The sequence below is a fragment of the Tenebrio molitor genome, chromosome 9, assembly GCF_963966145.1.
Source record: "Tenebrio molitor chromosome 9, icTenMoli1.1, whole genome shotgun sequence".
Classification (NCBI taxonomy): domain Eukaryota; kingdom Metazoa; phylum Arthropoda; class Insecta; order Coleoptera; family Tenebrionidae; genus Tenebrio; species Tenebrio molitor.
In genome coordinates, this window is record NC_091054.1 from 2807466 (window position 1) to 2834052 (window position 26587).

General features: G+C 35.2%; 2 protein-coding genes across 6 annotated transcripts in view; one reads left to right on the forward strand and one right to left on the reverse strand.

Annotated features, from left to right (window-relative positions):
* LOC138138084 (uncharacterized) overlaps positions 1-16130 on the forward strand; it is a 62917-nt gene extending 46787 nt beyond the window's left edge. For 2 of the 3 annotated variants that reach the window (XM_069057831.1, XM_069057830.1), the window contains one exon: positions 15685-16130. In XM_069057831.1, the coding sequence (XP_068913932.1) occupies positions 15694-16104 (411 nt within the window). In that variant the 5' untranslated portion in view covers positions 15685-15693 and the 3' untranslated portion in view covers positions 16105-16130. Of the gene's footprint in view, positions 1-12071; positions 12303-15684 lie in introns of those variants that run through there. The other variant, XM_069057829.1, reaches the window with a different exon arrangement.
* The window catches only part of LOC138138082 (uncharacterized), a 107883-nt gene continuing 87122 nt past the window's right edge, over positions 5827-26587 (reverse strand). For all 3 annotated transcript variants that reach the window (XM_069057826.1, XM_069057825.1, XM_069057824.1), the window contains exons 2-3: positions 17459-17821; positions 5827-8531 (exon numbers count right to left, since the gene is read on the reverse strand). In XM_069057826.1, coding sequence (XP_068913927.1) covers positions 8059-8531; positions 17459-17789 — 804 coding nt within the window. In that variant the 5' untranslated portion in view covers positions 17790-17821 and the 3' untranslated portion in view covers positions 5827-8058. The remainder of the gene's footprint in view (positions 8532-17458; positions 17822-26587) is intronic.

Consider the following 26587-nt stretch of genomic DNA (forward strand, 5'->3'; position numbering starts at 1 on the left):
GAAACAAATGACGAACACCAAGCGAGAAGCTATCAAAATGCATTGCATAGCAATGTAATAACCAAATTAAGTTAGCTGGAAAAACAAATGACAATTTCCTATAGGTTACTTCGCATTGGCGTACATTTTATAAAATATGATATACAGGGTGTATTTTTAAAATGTGCCGAAATTTTACCTACGAGGTTGTTTGACAACGTAGAAGACTAAAAGCAATTAAAAAAAATTGTAGCTCAAAAAATAAATATCATTTTATTTTTTGACATAGCATTTTTTAAACATTTTTTCCGAGTTCTACATGAAGCTAGTAGCTCGTGATTAAAATATCTGCACAACTTTCAAAATCACCCTGTAGACGATAGTAGCGTTTTTTACAATTTTTTTTTTTTTGTATTTTTGGTATGAAAGTGTATACTTGTGATACATTGTTGTTTTCAGAATAAAAATCTATATTAGAATTACTAAAAAAATTATGTGTTCCCATTAAAAAATTGTTTTTTGAGAGTTTAGCCTTGAAGCCCTTAGGGCTATACGGGAACTTATTAGGCCCTTTTGTAACCTATTCATAACCATTTAATTTGATGTATAAATAATTAAAATCCTCCAATAACTAAGAGACTTATGGACTCGTCTTTTTTTTGGGACAGCCTGTATCTTGTATTCTGCAAATATACAGCTGGCTGCGGATTCATATGCATTTGCAATTATGGATGGAAACGAATATAAAGAACGAAAGCGCGAACAAAACCTCAATGTTCGAGTTGACAATAACGAATTAAAATTAGGCACCTGTTTCAAAAAGGCGGCACAGTCAAGCTGGCTTGACCCGACAATCATTTATAGACACTCTTTACAAAACAATAACGAAGTTGTGATTTATTATTGTCTATTATTTTTTAATAAAACGTAAGTAAAAGCGACAACCAGCATTAGGTGAAGAAAAGAGATTTCACTTTAAACTTGAAACAAATATTTTAACACAAGTCTTTACCGCATTTGTGACGTTCAGACACACCAGCTTTTAGTAACTTGACTACTGACATTAAGATATTAAGAGTGGGTATATTGCAAGTCAAACAAACAGCTTCCAAAACTTCATCTTTGTTGTTTTAGTCTGAACGTTAAAAGACAACATCTACTTTTTCTTTCTTGTTGAGAACTTGAAAGTGCTCTAAGTGCGTAGAAATGATCTAATAACTAACTCTAATGATGTATACAAGACAGGGTGTACTAGTTGCTAACATACTCCACAAACTCGTAGAACTCTTGCAATAATCTGAAGTGTGTAATGCAAGGCTGAAATCGACTTAAGAGTCTTTCAATTGCATCATCTCTTGGTGCAGTTTAAATGTCTGAGGAGTTGAAAACTAGGAGTATGTAAGTAGAAATTCGGTATGACTTTACACATAAAATTGTCTTAATATTTTCATCAAGTATGCTTGAACAAAGTTTAACAAAATAAAACTGATGGAGGAGTGTCACTGCTGTGTAACTTTCACACTGTTCGTTTGTTCACCACATGAAGAAGTTCTTATAAGAAAAGGAATTGGTTGTAGTGTTAAAATCACAAAACAAAATGCAAAGTTTAAAGAAATTAGATGTTAGTACAGTTTGCGACAGCTTTCAAAATTAATTTCACTGAGAAAATTTTGTATCACTAAAATATTGGTCGTGTTTTACTCTAAAAACCTAGCGTTGTAAAATGTAGCCTACCGCATTTGTAATGTAAATAACAATTTCCTTTCTTGTCAGCCTTCTTAAATAACTCTAAGTTTTTTGTTACAATTGTTTTTTCAAGAATAAGTATTTCATCAAATTGATATCTTGGTTGACAAATCTCATTTCCAATAAATCATTCTCAATGACCCTTGTTCAAGATTTTCCACACAATAAAACTTGCTTATTCGGACCACTGAAACACCATTCAAGCTTTATATGACTCAATGCAGCGACCAGTAAAGAATGTAATAAAAAGTTATTATAGTGGACATAATCCTTTATTTGTTGGTGATTTTTTTTATTTTATGGATTACTTATTCATTTTAGTAAATGTTGTCATTTGCATAAACACGAAAAAACGTTATAAATGCTCCAAAGTAACAATTCTTTAGTTGTAGAGGAAATGGTGTGATTATGGAATATGCTCCTAATAGATAATAGTGGCATATCTAAAAGAGTAGACTAGGCAGGGGTTGTTTTTATAAGTTGTACTTAGCACTCTGCCTCTGCCCTTCTTATAGCAACCAGTGGGCCCTTGTGGCCAACCTCCAATAAAAACAAGAAATTTTCCAAGCTTTCTCTGCAACTTTTTTAAATTTTTAGTACCGAGGACTGTGGCCTAGCGCTTAACGCGCCGCTTTTCATTGGTGCGGTCCTGGGTTCAAATCCCAAGGCCGCCACCTAACTTGATGTGGCTTTTTTTAGGGATTTTCCCACACCACCAGGTCTTAAGATAAGGCGAAGCTGGGTAAGTACCTCACACATACCCATCATACCTACCACCTTCCTTCCGCACCTGTCCTCACCGTACCCTTCCCTAATTTCCGTGAGAATTAATGTAGAATATTTTTTTCATCATAAACTCGTAATTATTTACTTGAGTAAATAGAATTCGCATCAACGTTGTGTTAAGTACTCAAACAATTTAGAAGACAAATATGGTACCATAATCTGTCGGCCGGTGTAAGTATTTGTCTACCGCAGAGCGGCGGCGGCGGCGGCGGCGGATCCATCCCTCCGCCTTGTTTATCTCGATTTTCCGGCTATTTCCGATACCGTGTTTAACTAAAGGGGTTGGAAACTGTTTGCTTTGCGCGTTTGATTGTCGGGCTGTCATGCGATAATGTTACGTTTCCCGTGACGTCATCAAATGGCAAGGAAAACAAAGAATCGCACGATAAAAGATAAGATCAGGTCCGGGCTCTTCGCGCTAAATTTCCCAATAGGTTAAACGTCATAAGCTTAGACGTGATGTTTCCCGGATTCTTTTTTCCGTTTTTCGGTATTATTTGATGATGGGTCACTTTTATTGTACTGTCAAGTTGGATACGGGTTCTTTTTTATGGCGTCGACGCAGTTATTTTGCAGCTGGGAGGTTTATTTCCGCGACGAGGAACATCGTAAAAAGTAAACACATTCGGGCAATCTGCGGTGGAAAATGCCGCATGATTCTGTTGTTGCTCTGTATTTTTTTACCATTTTTTGTTCTCCCGGATTCTTATGTACTCACTGCCCAGATACATGAATTTTATATATCAAGTTGGTCCAAATAATAAGTGAAAACTTTCTCTGTTTCTGTTATTTACGCAAAATCATTTCTACCCTGTTTGCTGCCTCATTTTATTTTAAAACTGAATTATTTATAAACACGCTAAAAACAATAAAAACTACTTACCTTTACCCTGATTAATTCCCACATATATCAAACCTGCGTGTTCATCCAATCAAAAATGTTTATCGCGATAAAAACGTCCTACTACTCTGTCATCTCTCAAAAGTGATTAAAATTGCACGCTACTCCTGTCAGATTCTCAAATTGTTTTTTATAATTGTGTTTTTAATAACTGAATTATAAATAAATAATTACCTAACGTTAAAGTTTGTATTCTGGAATTAATCTTGCCAAAAATAACACGACCTATTTTTTAATATCTGATAAATTTCCCAATTTTCACTTAAACATTTTTGCTCTAGACAATTTTACTCGTTGATATTTGGGCATTTTTATTCAAAGGTAAAACCCTCGAGCTAAAGCTCTCGCGCCTAACCAGAATAAAAATGCCCAAATTCAACTCGTAAAATTGTCAAAGCAAAAAGTTTTTGTGTTCTTTTTCGTCGCACCATAATATTCAAAACTTATAATTTTTATTTCTTATCAAGACCCCAATAAAAAGCTCTCAATGACTCTTCCTTATTTTTTTATAGAGCTGTGTAGTGAAAATGAAAAATTAGAATTCTCTTCTATGGAGCAGCACAGGATAATAAATTTTAATTGAGATTTATTTCAACCAAATAATAATCGAACTCTGGTTCACATACGAGGGTTGAAATAATCCTTGCCTAATTTACTTCTCCCAGCGGAGCACTAACACTTCCAAGGTTCCCGAAAACAACATTGTCCAATCTGTTTAAATCACCATTTTAGCTCGTTGTGATTAGACATTTTTCCTGCAAATGTTGTTTTCGAAACTCCCTATAACTACCTTAGAACCAAATGCAAAATGTTCTACCAATTAGACACCTGCTTGTCGAACACACGGTGTAGAACTGCAACTAGCTTCCTCGTTTTTCTTCTGTCGCCTCTGGCAATTTATTTATTAATTGGCAGTAATAAACCCCTATTATTATGGCTCCTTTTCGCAAATAATTAATTAAAATTATTCCTTGCGCATCCCGGATATCAAAACCTGCTCCACAGGCGGCACCTTGAATTTACTTTGTGCTTTGGTTTCGTGATCATCTGTTGTTATAAATCTGCTAAGGAAACTTGTTCGTTTTGCCCAGACATGTTTAAAAGACGTTCGCAAATCAAGGCTGGATTCCGCTTACTCCATTTTTGGGGCTTCCTAAAATTCAGAACTCTCTGTAATGAATTTGTTGACAGTTGACCTATTTCCTTTGCTTCGCCCAGAGTGCAGCCTCGACTTCGTCTCGGCGCTTACCACAAAAAGACTCCTTCTATTCTTATCATATAATGTACTATTTTAAATAGTATCATTACACTGTAGGTATCTTACTTTACTTCCTAGCAAATTCCACAGCATACTGTGATGTGAAGAAATATTGGTAATTGTTCACTTTAACTACTTCTGGAATTTTCGCGTTTTTTCTGGCCTCAGCCTCAGGGCGTCCTCCTAGATCGTTTTCCACCATTCAAACCTTGTGCAAATGCCTTTTTTTCTCTCTCTTGTTGTGTTTCAAGGTCGCGTCAAGGTCGCGCAAATGTATTAGTATAACTAAAGGGGAAGGAAAATTCATTTGCACAAGGTTTGAGTGGTGGAAAACGATGCAGGAGGACGCCCTGAGGCTGTCTAGCCAGAAAAAACGCGAAAATTCCAGAAGTAGTTAAAGTGAACAATTACCGAGATTTTTTGAAAACAACCAAAGAAGAGTATTAAACAATAGAAGACCCTTGTTTTTAAGAAACCTACTAATAAAATCATTTTTTAAATAGTATCGTTACACTGTAGGTATCTTACTTTACTTCCAAGGTAGCAAATTCCACAGCATACTGTGATGTGAAGAAATATTTATAACAACCCTGTATTTATTTACTCTTTGTTTATATTTGTATTACTACTGCAAATTAATTCTTTTATTTAGAACAAAGAACTGCAGAGATCCGTGCACGTTTGAGTTAAAATAGAAAGCGAAGTCGGAAGCTAGAATTCCCTGTAGATAAAGCGATCAATTTGCATCATCCCTGTATGTTCTCTCTCAATTCTCCGAGTTCACTGTGCGAATTCCATTGAGTTTTCGTCGCATTCAAACTCCTTGTAAAGTCCCGTTCTCACCGTTTAAATCACGATTTGTTCTCAGCTAAATTCTCGTGTTTCTAAACAGTTTAAAAGGGCACGTCGCCGCCTCCCGTCAATAAATAACAACAGAGAACGTCTCTTAAACGCCACGAATTGTTTCGATAACATAGATCAAACAAGTCAACAAACTTAAAATGGGATCCTCTTTCCAGTGAGCTTGCACAAAGTGGCGCTCTGCACTTTTCGACATTTTCCCTTGGAGCCGTTTCAGATTTATTATTTCAATTTCGCGCCCGATAAACATCCCCCAGCGGGTCGCGCCCGCCCCCACGCAATAAAAAACCAGAACTCTTCGTGACTCGTATATTAACATCTTCAATATAATACAATAATTTCATAAACATCATCATCACAAATAGATTTTATTTTTTGGTAATTTTTAGTATATTTGGCCTTAACATTATCTGTTTATTCTTAGCAAACACTTAATTAATTGAGTTAGTTTTATTTGTTCGAATTGGGTGAGTTTATGCGGATTAGTGGCGTCGCGACGGTGGCGCCGCCTCTAACCCCCGAATTTATCTCGTTACATTATTACGGCCTAGAAGTTTACATTTTTGTGTGTATGTGTGTAAAATACGTGCTGTACAATTTCACCGTGTGTGCAAAAATAATAAACATCCGCACGACCACCCCCGGTCCGGCCCTGAGCCAGGCGCGTGCCAAGACTTCGTTGTGCAGCATTAATCCGTCGTGTCGCAGCGACCAGGACCGGGCTATTAATTTTATTTCGGGTCATTACGTCGTGCAAACATTATTAAAATGATTTATTCAGTACATTTACATGAAGTAACTACTTGAACATAATACTTATAGGATTATTGCCAAGTGTGGTATTCAAGTATGTACATATATCTACTATTATTTACATCGTTGGAAATTTAGGATCACATTATTTAACAAAGATTTGTGGAGCAACCTAAATTACGGCCCTGCGGCATGGGGGAAATATGGATGGGGTGGGTGGCGCACAGCTTAACTCCACGACTATGGTGGAAAGGATGTTTATGGTAATGAAGGGGGAACAAAAACGACCAGTCCGAGCCGCAAAACGTAATCTTCGAGATGTGGAAAAAATTATACAGGATGTCTCAAATTGCTGAGCTGGAAATACGTTCGGAATAATTTATTTTTGGACGCCGGGTTTTGATTTATCGAGCCGTGAAGTAAAAACTCGCCTGTTTTTCGACGATAGATCTTTTTTAAAACGTCGCCTCCAAATAAAAAATAAACTTTCGAGACAGCCTATTTATTTTTGGCAGCCAACGACCATTTCCTAGCGTAATATTCGGGTTAACACATTGCCTGTCGAAGAAAGAAAAAACCGTTGCGACAATTAATTTCGAAAGCAATAAAAGATTTTCTTTGGGGCACCAAAACAGCCAATCGATAGTCGCACTGGCTCAAAAATTTTCCTGCTATAAATTTCTACCGAAGCGAGAGCTAAATCCTTTCCAATAAATTTTAAAATTAATCGTTAGCAAAAAAATACTGAAAATAGGGAGCAAAGATGGCAATTGAAGCGCTAGTGAGGAAAAAATATTTTCTCACTAGTGAGCAAAGTGAATGTTTTGCGAGTTTCTCGATAGAGGGCGCCAAGAAGTTTTTTAAATCTGTTTTTAAAATACTTTCTGAATATTAATAACTAAAGCTTGTCTTATTTTTGACTGTTATTTAGATTTCAATTAACGAAAATACGTTGATGCTTTTATTTTTTTTATTTTTTTTTTTCAGTAAAAGTTTGCTAGAAACAAGCAGAGCAATTGTTTGTACTAATGAATACAGGACGGAGACTTAGTGTTAGGGTCGAATTTCATCTATAGGCACCTCGACTGACGATCACGGCCTCAGCATTCGAGCAAAAAGTTGACGCCTCGATGTCACCAACAACCACTATAGTTACTGATATAATTTATTTAAATTCATTTAACAATAAATTTGTGTGTCCGATACCTCCCTAGAAAGTGAGTCTGTTTCCATAGTTACGAGTGCGTGAGGGTTTCTCTTTCGTTCACTCCACTTTCGCTCATCGTTTTTCCCCTTTGTGCAGGTAGATGAACTGCAGGCGAGGTGTTTACAGATGAAAGTCAACCCTTATGTTTCTAGATAATTTGAAAACTTCCATATTATAAATGTGTTTATTGGAAAAGTGTAACGCTCGTGCAATTTGAAACATCCCAGTTGATACAACTGTGACCATAAAAAGTCCCTAAACACAACGTTTCCGATAAAAATCTACCACAAAAACCAAATCGGATCACAACCATCCTGAACAATACAATCGCTAAGAAACATTATGCATGTCATTTAACAAAACAGCGATTTGAGCTAACATAACCTCAGTTTTTTCGAATTCCGTATCACATTATTATCATAATATCGAAAAACTTTTGGTCTAATAATAAATAGTGCCTATAGAGGATCGGTGATATGACTTTCTTTAATAAAAAACACATGACACACCGTAAAAAATAAAGAAAGTCCCTAAAAAAACCAACCAAACTCCCGTCTTACCGACTCATCAACACCACCTGGCCAGAACGACCAAGACGAAGACGGTCGCCAACCCTTCCACCGCCCTCGACCCAGCCGAGTACGGTGAGTGCAATTTTTGATTGTTGACCAGCTGGTTCTGGTCCAGGATTATGACAGTTTTCGTGGAGATCAGAGGAGGTGCGACTGCTTGATTGATGCCGTCCATCGAAGACTCGCACATGATTTCCAGAGGGGTTCTGGCACGGTTTTGGACGAGTTTCTTGTCGAGAGGTAGCCTGAGCTGGGTCGTGGTGCTTTTCAGGTGGATGCGGTCGTTTTGATCTTCCGGGATGGTGGTCTGGTCGCGGACTGGTTTGCCGGGGATGGGTTGCTTGTTCACGTACCAGGATATTGTTGGTTTGGGATCGCCTAGGCCGGAAGTGCAGTGGGCTACCAGGAGGTCGCCTATTAGGTAGGTGTCGGCCAAGCCTTCGATCTTGGGACGCTCGTCAGGAACAGCTGGGGAAAAAATTAAATGTAAAATAGCATGATAAAATGAATGTAGTGTTTTATCAATTTCATTGTAGGTCGTAAATTTTTATTGCTATTATCTGCAATATGTACAATACTGCTTAAAATATTACCTGGTAGTGGGAAACTAGCATTTATAAGCCCCGCAAGATCCTTAACTTAAAGTGCCATAAAATTTTACGACGTACAACCAAATTGAGAAAACAGTAAGAATGGAATTTTGGAAGATTTATACAAAAATGTAAAAAAATAGCTTCTCATGGACAAACACTTTTAGAAGGATGGACAGATAATTTAAGCATGAAAGGGATAAATAGAATGGCAAAACATAATATGTTTTATAATATGTTATAATATACATATTATGTATAGTTAGTTATGTTTTCATTTACAGACTTTTCATTGGTTTATAGCTCCGCCTTCGCGCAGATATTTCCAAGGTCACAGCCTATGAGATAATCCAACAGCTCTACTAGTCTTTCATACATTTTCTGCTTAACTGAGTTTATTTCGTCCACAGCAATTTTTACACTTTCTTAAGTATAGTAATGCTTACATCACTTGTGATGATAAGGTGCTGAATTTCGTAGTATGTTATCCGAAAATATTAAATTGAATGCGTAGGTATATTACATTTTGCTTTTATAAAAGTGCACTCAAATATTGAGCTCCGCTTCATAAGTGTTAAAATTTCTCGATGTAAAGAACGGAGATGAAATTTATGCGAAACTTATTTTTCATTTGTGAGGAATTCACTAACTGGAAAATGCAGTCAAACATGATTGAATGAAATCATGTTTTAATCTCTTGACAATAGATGCAATATTTTTCCATGAACGTAAATTTTATTGAATAACTATTTTCCCAACTTTGTCCCAGAGAGACCGAGACGAAGTTGAGGTTGACAACTGGGCGAAGCACAAAAACACTCTTTTACATTATCTCATAATTTCATCTATTTCTTGACAAGAAAGTGATGATTTCCGCTGTATTGAAATTTGCAGATCTAAATATTTGCGTAGAAAAAGAAGTACAGTTTCCAAAGCGAGAAAATTCCAATTAAAATTATTACGCCATATTGTGCATTCAAAGCTTAAGAGAATTTCATGAGATACCGCCTCTGTTTATCCATGTAAATAGTCCTTGCACTTGTGCAGTATTACGGAAATAGACTCAGATATTTTTGGGCACATTATGCCACTGACACTACACACTTTACTGTCTCTCTATTCACTTCCTATTAAGCCGCGCTTTAAAGTTTCCAGAGTTGTTTATGAAAAGGACAGAAGTGTCGTCCTTGCATGCACATAAATTTCATTCAAGCCGTTGCAACCGTTTTCATATAAATTAAAATAAAACACAGTATATTATCCTAAATTCTACATTTTTAATCTCACAAACACTACCGAAACACTTTATTATTTTTCAGGCTAATTGGAATCTGCAGCGGGAATGTAAATGAACGTTGGCTTAAGTCTTTCTCTTCTTTTGTTGAATATTTAAACGGCAACAACCACATTTCCACGACAAAACTGTGTTCATTATGCAACTAGTGCTAGAAAAATTGTAGTAATTATGGATCGCTGTAATTAGCAAAATTGCCAGATGCTAATAAAGTGTCTTGTTAAAGTAAGAGACTGGTTTTAATTACTTTTTTGAAGTCACTACCTTCAAAATGACATTTGGCGAACGCATAGTAGTGCGGGAAATCGACGTTTGCGCACTAGTGCTTCAAAATCACCCAAAAAAAATTCGCCTTTTTGAGCATTGAGAAGACGTATTCGGTACATTCGCGCAAATGAAGCACTCGCTCCTTCGTCGCTCGTCTCAAATAATGCGCGAAAAATGTCTTTACTCCCTCATTTCGTAAATAATATTGACTACATTTTAATACTGTGATGATGTCATTGCAGGTTTATACAACGCCATGTAATTCTTCCTATTTTACACATTATTTACGTCTTCTGAGTTTAGGTTGCGGATAAAAATTTAGATAACAATATTTTATTTTTACTACATTCTGGCATATTTTATAACTTCTATAAAACTTTTATTAGCTTTTATGTGCCCATGTAACTGTTTCCATTCCTTAGCCGGTTATGTATTTCTAGTCCGACAGCAAAATGTGTCGTAAATAATAATAAGGTTGACAGTCTCGTCACCTTTACGTTGTTCTATATTTTTTATAGAAGCTTCTAACATAATTTTATAAATAATTTATTAATCCTCGACCAACCCGCGTTTCAATATTACAGTAAAATTGCAACAAACAAATCGAAACATTATTTTTAAAATATTTTGTGTTATCATCCCTCACTGTCGGTTCCAGCAAGATGTTATCATTAATTGAGACAAACGGTCGAGATAAAATACAAGCACATTTGTGACGTATTCTTTTATTCGTAAAAAGGAATATCAAAACGGAACGGCAGTAAAGTTATCAAGACATGTAGAGTCGTAAAAGCACAGAAAATTCCCAAAGCAGAGATGCAATTTGGTTTTGATAACGCAATCATAATCACTTACAAATTGTCGTTTGCGAAGTGCTGATACAACACGCGACAGATTTATTTTGGCGTTGTTCCACTTCAAACATTTAATGAGAATGCAACAATAGCGTAGGTGTCTTTGTTTTCGACACACGTGCATAATGGTTAATTACCGCCTAAGTACCTACACAAAGACATGAATAATGTATTGTCGACTGACGATGACACTGTAGAGCCACTTACAATTAGTCATGTGTGGGAAAACTTATAACATACAGGCTGTCGCAAAATTATCGTATTCAGAGTTCGGGGCTGAGTAAGGGACACCCTGTTGACCAAGTAAAAATATCAAAGTTGCCAGTATTTGTTCAAAAGTACCTGATTAATATTCTAGCTATGTTGTACTTCCCTTTTGAACAAAAATTGGAAAAATAAAACTTATTTTTTCGAGATAAAGCTGTTTTTTCAAGAAATGTCTTTTCATTTATATTTTAATATTTTACATAATCATCCTCACCATATTTCAAAATGAATGTCAAACATTTATATTTTTTATTTGAAGAAAACATAATGAAAGTTTGAACCTTCAGACCCATATATCTTTGTAAAGACCCCCCCTATATTTTTTATTTTATTTTTTCGAGATTCCTGAGATTGTTTCCTACAAGACCCCCGACTTAGAATACGTTAATTTTGCGACACCCTGTATTATAAAATAATAGCTGGTTGCATACCAAGGGCGCGAAATCGTTCTTTAACGTACTGAGAGAAAAATTATGGGACAATCTCGAGGATGTATACAAGATTTTTTTTGTAAACTATCTTGTCTAATTAGCTCAAGAAATCTTGATGCCATTAAGTTATTAATCGAGTTAGTAATAATTAATGTTTTGGGTACTCAGGTTAATTAGTAAGTGTGGAAGTGTGTGTAAATTGTAGATACATATTAGATATACACGAATACGTTGTTTATCCGATTAAAAAGCAAACACAAAAGGTAATGGATTAGATTAGCGATGAATCGATGGCGTGGCACGCTTGTTCTCAATTAAACCCACACTTTTGTAAAAAGACTAATCACTCCGCTATCAGCAGTTCAATAACAAAAAAATTATCACACGGAACACGACCAGAGAAGCGCTTTATCATCAATTTATCATGGTCGTGTTAGGCCGAATCGTTATCTAAATTTATTGCCTGAAATCCCGTATAGTGTCAAAAGAACGATGGAAAAAGTCGTCCCAATTAGTGCGACACAACACACTAAAAGGTGAGTCAATATTTTAGTATAATTAGCGAACAAAACGAGCTCGGAAGAGTGAAAAACCGGACGAGAAAGAACCAACAATAATTAATTATAGATTCAAATCCTTTTTTTATTCCGGTCAATAATGAATTTGAATGGCATGAATGTTTTATGTTCTTGTTCTATTAACTGTTCGCTTTTGTGTAACGGCGAGGGCGACAGAACTCGATAAATAAAATGCCATTTATATTCGAAATTGGCCGTGTTTTGATTCAGCAATAACGATAAAGAGGAAATAATCGTGTCGGATTAATGTTGTTTAACAAATAATAAATTTCGGCGGACGCTCAGCATTACAATAATTTATTCCGGACGGAGGTTTTTTCCGGTGGAAAAAATAATTGTGGGCGAATGCAGGGTTTGTTGAAACCGAAACCCCAATGATGATAACCTGATTTTGCGGTTGCAACGCTGACCCGGATTTATTGAATTTGACAATTGTGAAAATGGCTACATTTACTTTTAAAAAGTGTGCGGGAAATTTCAGGACAAAAGCTGCCGAAAGTGTATCTTATCTACAAAGAGAGAAAACATTTCTTTTGAATGCCACATGTTATGTTGACACCTGGAGTTTAAATTTAGACGTTCTTATTTATGTTCTCTGGTTCTTTTGGGTGGAATTTTTATTTGTTGTTTACTAACAATAAAAAATAAACAGGTGCGACGAACGTTTGAAGACACGACTTAAAATATTTTGATACTCGGATGTTTTATATCAAGTACCAAATTTATCAACGTAAAATAAATTCCGACTATATCATGTATTATCACAGATTTATAACGATTCTGGAGAAATGGAGAGACTTGAGAACGGCGAATGGTCCTATTCGACACCTCGAGTTTTTCAGGAATTTCAACAAAAGTTTCCGGACTTTCAAGGCACTTACCAAAAACCTGCCCAGAGAGTCTACAAATGCGTAAACGTGTTTTGGAAACAGGTAGTGTTCTGCGCAAAAAAGGCAGTGGAGGACCGACAAAAAAAAAACAGCTGAAAAGATTGAAGAGGTTGAATAAAGAATTGCAGAGACCCCAAATAAATGCATCCAGATTTTTAACCCAAGAAACTAACCTATTATTTGGTACAATTTAGCTTATCCTTAAAAAAGATTAGCACTTTTTTCCCTATCGTGTGTCTGTTGTGCATGAGATTAAACCCCTTGACAATAAGAGCCCCACAACATAACCTCTCTGAATATTGATCGTTGGATCGATTTATAAACAAGCGGCGTGCTCACCGTTGAATAAAAACGCAGGAGTTTTAAATATCATTGTTTTATTGCACAACCGACAGGTCACACATAATTCACACCTTTATGAAAATCAAGATTTCAACGTTTTCAAAATCACTAACCTAACTTTTAAGACTGACATCTGATATAATTGATATCTTAACGAATTGCCAACTGAAATTTTTGGTCAAAGCCTACTCTAATTTTTTTTCGATCTTACGGCATTTCTACCCCCAATCCCCAAAGCAATAATTTTTTAATTCGTATTAAACTTTAAATATGATTGTTTTCGTATTTTTATTTTATTCTAATTTACATAATTAATTTACTATTTTGTTTTTAAAAAATTGCAGACTACGAAAAAGTTGGTAATCACTTAGTGGACGAAGTTTGACCTCCTAATTCAAGTTTACAAACTTCTGCAGAGCTTTCTTGTACAATGTGCTGACTCACATTACCACCATGGAACTGCACCTGTTTTCCGTATTAATCGTTTCTGGACTTTATGCAATCTGGCTGTCAGCCGTATACCTATTTAATCCGGATAATTGCATTTCCTGTTTGATTACATTCCAATAATGAAAGATAAATTACATCATCAGTCAGATAACACAATCATTTCTGAACGAATCTTTGGCTCCATGAGCTTTTGTATCAAATTTTAAAAGATTCGTAGAATTAGAAAACACTGGTGTTAGTTTATGGAGATTTCTTTCATTCCAGTGGGTGGATTTTCTTCAAAATTCTAACCCGGATATCTTTGACTGCTCTTTAATACTTTGATTATCCAACAGATTTTTATTAATATTTGTTTAGGACATATCGAAAACTAATCAATGTTACTAATCTTATGTAAACAATATACAGGCTGTTATCTAAACCCCAGCTTTCATTTTAATCATCAGCAATAGAATTTCTCCAACGACACCTAGGTCTACCAAAGCACAAGGTTTTTTCAGTCAAATTTAATTATTCTCTTAAAATTTACAAGAGTTGCCACTAGCTACGTTTGTAAAATGTATCCGGAGAATTCTAATATTTTATAAAAGTGGAACCCGGAAACAGTTTGCAATACGAAAAAATTTGACAGACAAAATATATTTTTTATCAACTCATTTGCAAGAAAATTGTTTTTCAGATTTTTTCGATAAGTATCTCTATTATTTCCCGAGATATGTTTAAGATACAAGATGTTTTATAGTTTTCACGCGATAGTCATCTTGACGCTGCTGGATATTGTAAAATGCTTATAAATAACCCAAAAATCTCGAGAAATTTGTAGACATCGAAAAATGTAAATTATATCGTTTTCTTGATAAATAGGAGTATTATTCAGTTAAAACACAAGTTTCTTAAATTATCTTAAAAAAACAAAATTTGTGGCATATTTGTAATTAAAGGGCGAGAAGTGCAAATTAAAAACAGAGCGCTTTATTGTAGAAAATAACTAGAATCGTTTGCACTTTTAGTTAGAAAAGTAACAAGGCAAAGTAGACAGGGAGTCGGTAGAAAACACAAACAACACGGTAACGGTAAAGCCAGGTAGTCGTAGAAATCAGAGGTATGAGAGAGAGAGAGAATGAAAATTACGAATTAATTAGCACAGTTTGGGAATCAAACCAATGTACCTATAACAATTTTTAGAAGTAGGAAATCAACGGAATTTAGTTGCATGACATGGCACTTGCGTAACAGCGTTTCAAGCCCAATTTAGGTTTCAAAATAATGTTAATTAACACAAAATGTTCTGCATATGTAAAAATCTAAAGAATATTAGGTATACGCTACAGGGTTATTATTATAATTGATTGTTCCATCGCAGTTGGCGCTGAAAACCATACAAGTGTTGGATGTGCCGCGACCCTCGCAACATGAGACAGACTAGTAGATAGATTTCCGGCGGTAAAAAGTACCGCCAGTATCGCCACCTACCGGCTGACTCATGTTATGAGGATTTAAAAAATGAAATTTTTTGTAATTTTCGACTTCGAATTCTGTTCCTTACATAGCCATCGTTGACTTTTTTTAACACCTTCTGGATTTTCTAAATGAAAGTGTAAAATGATTTCCGGAAACCAAAGAATGAGTGAAGTATATTATGTGTGGTTATGTTTCAGGTGTTCGCGATGGGCCAGAAACACTCGAAACGTCCCAAGAAGCTGAAATCTCAACCGGAAGTGACTGAAATCATCGAGCTGAACGACAACCAGAGCGAACTGGATGACGACGGTCGGATCGTTAGCGAAGCGAGTAAACCAAGCGAACATATCGTATATCCAGCCGAATTAAAGAAGGTGATGGAAACCGTGGAATCAATAGAGAAGAGCATCGAAGACATGTCTGGATCCCAAATCGACCTCTACTACGCCACCCTGAAGGACGAACTCCACAACAATTGGCAACGGCTCTACGACATATCCGACCACGGCGACGACGCCGTCAGATCGGGCAAAATCGAAACGATCGAACGCGTCAAAAACAACCTAAAAAGACTGAACAGGAAAGTTTTAATGAAAAGACACGCTGTGGATAATTAAACTGAATAATAAATTTTTTTCTCGGAGTGTTGTGTATGTGTAAGGACGAGCTGCGGCCGGATTTATTCCAGTCGATATTTTCGGCGCTCTCTCGATATTAATTTCTAATTAAACGTCAATTACTTTGATGAGGGTTAGTGAAAATTTCCTGGGGATATTAACAGAAATAAATAAGTTTTATATGGAACTTAATGAAGCAAGTTTCAATTATGTTCTTGTTTGCAACAAGAAACTATAATCCGGGAATCGCGCACGTAGGTACAAGCTGGAACACATCCAATCTAAATTACCGCATACGCCAGGATTCCCCGGATTAACCAACCCCATCCCACTTCATTATTACACACATTATTGTTCTGACACATTTTTCAACAGATACAGGGGGTTTTTCAAATGCCTGCAGAAATTTTAACCACGAGCTACTGGCTTCATGTAGAACTCGAAAAAAATATCTAAAAAATCCTGTGTCAAAAAATAAAATTTGTCAAAAAATAAAATGACATTTATTTTTTGAGCTACAATTTTTTTTAATTGCTTTTCGTCTTGTACGTTATCAAGCAACCTCGTAGGTAAAATTTCGGCACATTTTAAAAATACACCCTGTATATCATATTTTATAAAAAGCAATTTAAAACAATTGTACCTCAAAAAATAAATGTCATTTTATTTTTTGACATAGAATGTTTTAAATATTTTTTCCCAGTTCTATATGAGGCCAGTAGCTCGTGATTAAAATTTCTGCACGCATTTCAAAAACACCCTGTATAGTGAGTGTGTCTAGTTAAGACAAACACAACAACCTCAATTTAAACTTGACATTCTAGTCTTCATCTCTACGAAGCTCTCACTACCATTACAACATTTTCTACATCTTTACATAAAAAAATCATTTTTCTGTTTCCTGTTCCTGTAGTTCTTCCAGTATTTTTATCTCCAGTCTCTTTCAAATGTTTTTTTATGATTATCTGCATATTAAGTGAAATATAACTTAAACAAATACTTTTTCCATGATCATTGAATTTCACTGAAAATAGTGAGCAAAGATGGCAATTGAATCACTAGTGAGGAAAAGAGAATAATTGGGCATACATTTTTTGAAACGAATAAATTTATTTTTATTTAGAATTTACTGAATGCTAACTAATAAGCGTCTGTTAATAAGAACCTTTAATAGAAAAAAGAAACTAGACAAACGACATTGAAGTTCTTCCTCTTCAACTAATTTTTTGTTGAAAACTTCTCCCAAAGCTCTCTACCAATGATTCTCACACCCTTTTCATTTAACTTCTGTCTTTCACGATATGCCAATTCTTTAATTAATTTTTTTACATTTTCACACTAATTTAACCTCTACCTGCTACTGTGACATTATGAGTCTGCGAAGCCAATCTGAAAGCCGGCGCCTCTGAAGATACTTCGCACCGATAAGCTCCAGAACTCTGCGGCCTTGACAACTCCTTCAGCAGAAGGTCGCACCCATCCGGCATACACTTGCTGCTGTGTCGATCAACATGGACCCCGATCACAGGATACTGTGTTATAGTGACGGAAGCGGCTGGAGTGTACCGGAAGAACTCGTGGTCGTCCTTGTACCACTTCACAGCGTACAGTTCTTCGCCTCCCATGTCGAAACGACAGTGTAGCTCCATGTCTTTGCGGGGGTCTTGCAAAGCGGGGGCGGTCATGTTGGTGAGGCGAAGACCGGCGCAGATATCTCCTGTAAAAAAAAATAAAATAAACATGAAATGTAGCAACATATGTGTATTTACGTTTCGAATGCGCCACAATATTCGATTTTATCGAAACAATGACGTAAACACTGAAACATTGTGTATTTGTAATTTGGACTGTTAAGCTTTACGTCATCCATTATTTGCACAATGTAATCAGATCCCTGCAGCAATGGAAAGATTAATTAAGATTTAACGCAGCGTGTGGTTGCCAATATTTTACGTAGTAGCTACGTTGGGCAAATATTTAATTTAAAATACATAATAACAAATTCAAAACAATTACACAATAATTTTGTTCCAAGGCATTTTATTGTAGTAGCAGATCAAGCTTTAAATAAATATCAATTAGGTATAATTGATTATAATAAATTGTACATACACTTAATAATAGTAGATTATACAGGGTGTCTTAAAATTATCGTATTCCGAGTTAGGGGCTTAGTAAGGGACATCCTGTTGACCAAGTAAAAATATAAAAAAAAATTGCTGCCACTTTGAAAAAAATATCAGTTGCCAATATTTGTTCAAAAGTACCTGATTAATATTCTAGCTATGTTGTACTTCCCTTTTGAACAAAAATTGGAAAAAGAAAACTTTTATTTTTTCGAGATAAAGCTGTTTTTTCAAGAAATGTCTTTTCATTTATATTTTAATATTTTACATAATCATCCTCACCATATTTCAAAATGAATGTCAACTATTTATATTTTTTATTTGAAGAAAACATGATGAAAAGTTTGAACCTTCAGACCCATATATCTTTGTAAAGACCCCCCCTATATTTTTTATTTTATTTTTTCGAGATTCCTGAGATTTTTCCCTACGAGACCCTCGACTTGGAATACGTTAATTTTCCGACACCCTGTATCATTAAAAGAGACCGAGACGCAGTTGAGGTCCACACGGGGCGAGGCACAAAAAGACTTTCTACGACGAACTTTCGCGGATATAAAATGTGACCGCAACTTTTACAATAAATACAAAAATAAGACAAATGTTTAAAATGCTTCACAAGAGCTTTTTATGCGGAAGTTCCCTTGTGTAACGACTTTCTGCAGGATTTCTCCATTTCAGCTTCCACACTAAGAAATCGTTGTTTGCTCAATTTGGGATCATAAAAATTTCAAGAGTTTATCTGAACCATTCCTTCTCCAATATACGTTTCTTATGAAAAAAAATTATGTTCTTTTGACAATGAAGGTCAGGTTGTTGTGTGAGTGTTTAGTGCCTACGCTGCAAAAATTCATTCACTCCAAGTATATTAAAAAGAAATGTAAAGAGCTGCTTGGGGCCAGTTAAAAACTGCCAACAGAAGTATTCTTGCGAGGGAACTTATTTACAGTCAATAAATTTTGCAGAATTTCCACTCGTCGTAAAATATCAGACAAAAGGGCTCAAACTTGCCGCATGCACTAACCATTCTTGCAAAGATGGATCTGGGGTCGTATCACCATTTCTACAAGACAACCGAACGACCAGAAATAAAACAAATCCATCGTTAAAACTTCCGGATCGAAGTGAAAACTTTGAAATTAACAATTCCCTCGAAGTCTGCTAGTTTTGAGGGACTGCGTACATAAAATCTGTAAGACGACAGTTTCATTTAGCCCCCCCTTTCCGACATTGTTCTAAACTAGATAAAAATGTGATCCGGAATTATTATGGTGCTCCGGCGAGGCAAGAAGCAAGGATTTTGATTCGAGCTCGTTCGCGTTTCCCCATTTATAATATGATAAGCGGATTGTAACCGTTGGAGTTTGACCAAGAGACAAATTGCTTACTCGTGTTATTCCTAAAGGAACGATTCGTCCTCTATATATAAGATCGCCTTTATCTCTAAGGACAGCGGGTTTTAATACGCGACGCCGACTTAACGCAGGACCGATATCCTGTTTTATTGCTCTAATTAAGTCCAAGGGTTGCAAATTCACGAAAATTGCTTCTGTCAATTCTAAGCCGTGCGACGTAAATAAAAACGAATACAATTCTTAGGAAACTTTTGATTTGAGTGAGAGAAAAGGTAGTGATTAAAGCAAGTCGATAATGTGAGGACAAAAAAGAAAAGAATATGCGATTCTGAACTCACAAAGGAATGCCCCAGCTAAGTTCAAGTCTGTTTGCGGCATATGTCAGCAATAAAAGAATGAAAAAGAAAAAACTGTAATCGTTGGCATCTGCTGATGATGTGGCGATTGCTGGAATAAAAGAAGATTAAATCAAACGGAATGTTTAGGAAAGTACATAAACAAGTTGAAGTTTTGTTTAGTACAGTAGTTTTAGAAATATGTACAATAACACTCACTATACAATAACTTAAGTACGGTATTGTCAGTCGTGGTGACTTAATTAGATAAAGTTTGCCGTTGAAGAGTCGATTGTGAACGCACCTCGGATTACAGATCACGGATAAGCTGTTTAAATCTAACCCCACTTTTTGCGTTGTTTGTGTTTTTACTCTGGTGCATTCACAACCGACTCTTCAACATCAAGGATAAATTTAAATGAACACCCGATACAATCTTACCGGAAACAAAAACAAGCGCTGGGTCGCTTGATCATACATTTTTGAACGCTCTCTACAACGTTCAAATGAAATCCTAGGCCGAGTTGGCGTTGGAAAAATTAAACCGTTTAGAACAGTGTAAAGTTTGAATTTCCCGCCGTTTGACACGAATGACATTTGTATGTGTTTAATCGGGACATAATTGAACATGTTTGTTTTCAGCAAAGAGTGTCCTTAGATATTTGATTTGAAAATAGGAATCGTTAAGTTATGTAAAACAGTGCAAAGAAAGAAAAAAAGAATGATTTTTTTGGCTCTAAATTTTAGGTTAGCTGTCAACATCCTCCAATTAATCTACGCTGTAATAAAGCACAATTGACGGTTTCTAACGCCTCCTTATATTCTTAATAAACGCTGTCATACAATAGTAATTAGGTGAACAAGTATTGAATAAGGTTCTTTTGGCCTTTGGTTATTCGAGCTAAAATTGAGTGCAGTAAACCGGGCTTACTATGGTAAATAAATAAATATTTAAATAGTAACCATAGAAAGATTAAACCAATTTACATTAGTGAAAAAACATTGTCCTACTTTTTTCTGTCCGCGACTGTATGAAAATGTTTAAAATCTCTTGTTTATTATTATTGAGCATCGCATCATTCTGTACGTATTCATGAAATGTATTAACATTGTAAACTATTCAACAAACACATTGATTCCCATGTCAGCGTTATATGGCCGACAGGATTAGGTTTTTCGAGTGTCATGGCGGACATACAAGCTGACACTCCTAGTTTCAGCTGAAGCCTGATCAACTATACACGATTGACAACCCATGTAAATTTAACTATTGAAAACTGTAACCCCCAGTGAGCGCATGCTGAAGATTTTGCAGCGCGTAATGATGTTATTTATATTGTTGTCCAAAACATGCCAAACGCACAAAGAGTTGCTAACTACAATCAACACAACAATTGGAGACTCTTGTTCCTGTTTTTTAGTCACATCCCGTTCTTCTGCTTTCTTTACTTCTTTTTTTTTACTTTTATATTCTAATTTTTTCCTTTTTTTATGTTATACAATCACTGTCAGTTCACATATTAAGTTATTTTATAGATGCAAATAGGACGAGGTAATTTTGTAGGTATTTGTGAAAGCGGAAGCCTAAGCAGTGTATTTAATAAACGAGATAACTTGTCGGAACGTTTGCGAAAATGCGGGGTGAATAAACACCTGGTAATAAGGAAGAAAAAATTTATAAAGAGACGATTAATAGAGTGCAGATGAAAAGAAAAAGAATGAATCGTTCTGAACTTACAAAAGAATGAGGAACAGACGCTCGTTCATTTCAAGTCTGTTTGCGGTAAATGCGAGTTATGAAAGAATCAAGAAAAGAAAAGACTAATCACTGATATATACTGACAGTGATTGCCACAACAGGAGCAGGTGCAACAAGGCAAACAAGGAGGTGTTTGAAAATATACAATATAAATACGACAAGATTGTTTGTTGACACAATACACTCAGGTGTGGAAAAGGGACAAGAAATAACAAAATAAAAGGAGAAATTGAATAATGAAGCTACCAAGTATTGCAACGCGAATACTATCGCGCGTTCAAATTAAATCCTGGGCTGAGTAGGCGCTGGAAAAATTAAACCGTTTAGAACAGTGTAAAGTTTGAATTTCCCGCCGTTTGTTTATGTTTAATTGGGACATAATTGAACATGTTTGTTTTCAGCAAAGGGTGCTTTTAGATATTTGCTTCGAGAATAGGAACCGTTAAGTTATTCTATTTTTAATGTAAAACATTGCAAGGAAAGGAAAAAAAGAAAGGATTTTTGGCTCTAAGTTTTAGGTTAGCTGTCAACATGCGCCAATTAATCTACGCTTTAAAAAATCACAACACTTGACAGTTTCCAACGCCTTCCCAGCTCACCATTTCATTTGAACGTGTGATTTTTGCATCTAATTATAATAATTATTGGAATTATTGACAAGTATACAAAGTGTCTCAGCTAAGATTTTCGAGCCTAATATCTCGGTTATTTGCCAACGGATTTTTATGAAATTTAAAATGCAGATATTTTAGACCGTGAAGGTTCAATTAGTGATAATAAAATTACCTCAAGTTAAAAAATCTAATTTTAACACATGTTTCCTTTATCGAAAATTATGCGCGATTATTATTAGATTGTTAAACATTAAAAAATAGGGGTCTACACAAACAATTAAGTAAATCACTTGTCTGATTCAACGAAAAGATTAGATTTTGTCGTTAAAAATTTAATGTAAAATTTGAAGGTATTTGAGCAGTTACCTTTTGAAACAATTGATGATTCATTGCTAAGCAACATTTTGTACAACCTTTAAAGTCTGTCAAAATTGGGCGCGCTTTATTAGAAACGTCAAATTGTGAAAATTGATTGAAAATACTCTAAAAATAAACTACAGCGGCAGAAATTTCAATATTGTTGAAAAAGCAAAAACATTTTGCCTATGGAGAGTGTCGTAAGAACTTCAATGACACAGTTCGTTTTCTCGTGGAACACTATTCAAATGTAGGCTTTACAAAATGTAAGGTTAAGAGAGTCGTCAATTTATTTGAAGACACAGGAAGCGTACGTGAACTAAATTACCTTGCTAAAATATCCCGATCGTGTTTTAGTCCTTTATGGAAGAATTAAAGCATCCAGTATAATAAATTACGTCCAAATGTTGTTTTTAACTTTGTAAGTGTTTGTAAGATTAGCAAGATAAACGTCAAATATGTCATCTGCGCTTCTGCGAAAAGGGATGACCAAAATTCTGCAAAATTGTGCGTTTGTTTCATACGCGTCTACGTTTTTGCATTTGCAGCCACGTTTAACACAGTTTTTTGCTTTTTTCTTGCAAACCAGACGTCTTTCAAGGACGAGTTTTTCCCTACAGAATTTTTTATTGACGATCAATTTTTTATGTAAATCTTAATTGATTCAACATTTAAAAACGCATGTAAAAATTACGTTTTTAAGACTTGGGTGATTCATTAATGGGATTTCATTCTTCACCGTCTAAAATATCTGCATTTTAAATTTCACAAAAATCCGCTGGAAAATAACTGAGTTATTAGGCTCGAAAGTCTTAGCTGAGACACCTTGTATATTTTCTATTTGCTGTTAAAGGACGCCCATTTTAGGTGGTCCCCTTTACGAGCATCCCATTTTATTGGCTTAATTAAGGCCGAAAGGATTGCAAATTCTGGAAAATTAGCGCCACCAATTCACGTCAGACCGAACTACCGAACTCGTTCGTTATTCGGCCGGAAACGAGCGATAAAAAACACACACACACACGCCGAACAAGTGCAAAAAACGACCGGAAAACGGATGTCTGGGGACCAATTAACAATTTGAAGGAAAGAACATGGAAGAAGGGAGGCTGAAAAAATGTCATAACTGTCCGTTGTGTCGGTAACGTTTATTTTTTCGTCGATACCATCCGGAAAATTGCGATTGCTCCGGGCTTGGCTACCTGTGCAAAAACACAAAGGAGAGTACCGGAACAAGCGGCGAATTTGTTGATGGCTGTTCAGTGTAGTTTATTAATTTTTAACGATCGAAATCGTTTTTATTCGTTTTGGATTTCGCCCACTTCTGTTTAGTTGTTGGAATTGGTTCCCACATTTTGTTTTAAATAATCACTGGGAGCGGTTATTTTTTGAACGATCTATGATCTATGTATATCGGTATTTATAATACAACGCAATTATTTCATGACTAGGTGATTGAATCGATGCGGTATATTCGTATGTGACATTCTATTCAAAATCAAATCGCCGGAAGGTTCGCATTTATTATTTTTAGTTATTTGAAATAGATGAAACAAATAAAAGCAGAACTACAACTGATATTCATTTTAACTTGATGTGTTTATTATTATATAAAATATAATTTGTTTAAAAAATTTGGAATGTCAAAGTGAAATGGTTAATGATTGTTTATTCCAACAAATGAAGAGAAAAAAATACACTACTGAAGTTTTTTTACAAAAAAAAAATTGTATTATGAGAATGTACAAATTCTGCTTTATAAAACCAAGCCTCATCCGTGAACTACTTATTGTCATCATTATGTAGAATATTTAAGAACCATTTTCCGAACTGAAAACGTTGAGGTAAATTGTCTAGGAGTAGCTTTTGAGTCGAAGTTATTCGGTAAGGATAAAAATGCAAATCCTTGTGTATCATTGCATGCCACGTTCCTAAAGATACGTCTATTTGTTGTGACAAATGACGAATTGAACTTTTCTAACTCTCCACTTCCACTCTTTCGTCCTACATTTCCTGTTTCACGAAATAGTTTCACAGGTCGATCTAGATTTCTTGGAAATAATTTGTAGCCGGTATGCCTCTAAAAACCTCCAGCACTCTTGTCAATTTTTATCTCATTACGAAAATGAAACTCCACCATCAGACACTTCTGTTTTACAGTAAAAATCGTCGTGTCGCAAAAAATAAAAGAAAAGATTGATTAGTTTCTTCTAGAAAATAGTTATTAAGTAAGAGGAAGGTAAAGCTTTCGTTCACGCGAAATGCGAAGCGGAGCTGATGATGCAATTCAAGTGAACGAAAGCGAATTTACTCTCGAGCACTGTATTTGGTTTTGTTCGATACCTCCTTAGAAAGTAAGTCTGTAACTTTGTATTCAAAATTTTAAATAAAGATAAATCACATTTTTGGACGAATCTGTTGCTATGGAAAAAAATAAAATACAAAATAAACAAAATTCTGTAACGCCAATAAAGTGGCTGTGTGGACGTTGGGGAAATTGTGAAAATAGATGATGAAGAGTTGTGATATCCTGGATGAGGCAAGTGCCGCGAGGTACCAAATGTTGCCTAAAAAATCAAAATTCCATTAGCAGAAAGAATTGGGAAAATTATGCGTGAATGAAAACCAGTGAGTGAAAGACAGTGAGCGAAAAACGATGAGCGAAAGTGAAGTGAACGAAAGAGAAACCTTCACTGGTAACTATGGATACAAACTCACTTTCTAGGGAGGTATTGAACAAAAAAAATTTTCCTTCTTCTACACAAATCTTCTTTTAATGCATTTAATATCTGTTGTATCTGCACTTGGCGACTTAATAAATAATTCATTTGATTCATAAAATGTAACATTCACATATTTATTTATATTTTGCATTTTTTCTTTAACTGGCAATTTAATAATTTTAATAACAGAGTGATCACAAAATTGCAATACATAAATATATATGTTTGTGAGGTTTCTAAAAAAAAGCAAATGCGTCAACGTCAGTCTCAACGAAAAAAATACCAATATTCAATTCTATATTTGGTTTCCATGACAACAGTGACGCTGCCTGATCCATAATGTAGAAGTTATCATTTTAAAAGTTTTAACTAAAAATATACTGTAATAACTGCAACTGCGATTCAGAAAGTGGCTTTAAACATTTACGCACTAAAAACAGGATTTAACATGTTTCCACTCCCCGACAATATAAAAAAATATAGAAAATGTCAGCGGTTTGGCAAAACAACGATCTGATTAAAAAAAAAGGGAAAAGCTCACAGTGCTTGTTTTATTTAGCTCATATTTCTTTTGATGACAATGAAAATAAAACATTTTTATAGACAAATTTGGCAAGGTACAGTTTCATTTAAAACTGAATTAGTTAAAGGTAGATTGTACAAGAACACTGTATAAATGGTAATAAATCAATAACCACCAAAGTTACACGGACTACCGGCTCAACAAACACAGTCCTTTCTAGATTCAATTTTGCGTTTAATTGTTTCTCTGTTTTGGTTTCGGTTTGAAAATACCTATATGAAATATTTAGTATGCTGTAGAATGTTTGATTATTTTTACCCATTTAAATTTTCTGCAAAAGCAGTGTTTTAACTTCAGCGATAAATTTTTATTTTTAACGCTGCAGGTATATTTTAACAAGGGGAAATGGACGTAATATATGTGTTTGTCTAATCTGTTTCATTAGTAAAATTCGTATAAAAGAACAGTATTTGTGGAGCTTGAAAAATTATATTACTATGCATAGCTACGCATATACACCTGTCATATTAAATTTAAATATTTATGGCCTTTTTATCGTAGTTTTATAGATCAATGCCATAGAACAATACAATTAAGCTGTAAGTGGCAATAATTATTTTATTAACGAAAAAAGTAATAAACGTGTTTGAAAATACTCATATTTTTATTTTATGGCCGCATTTTCCATCTG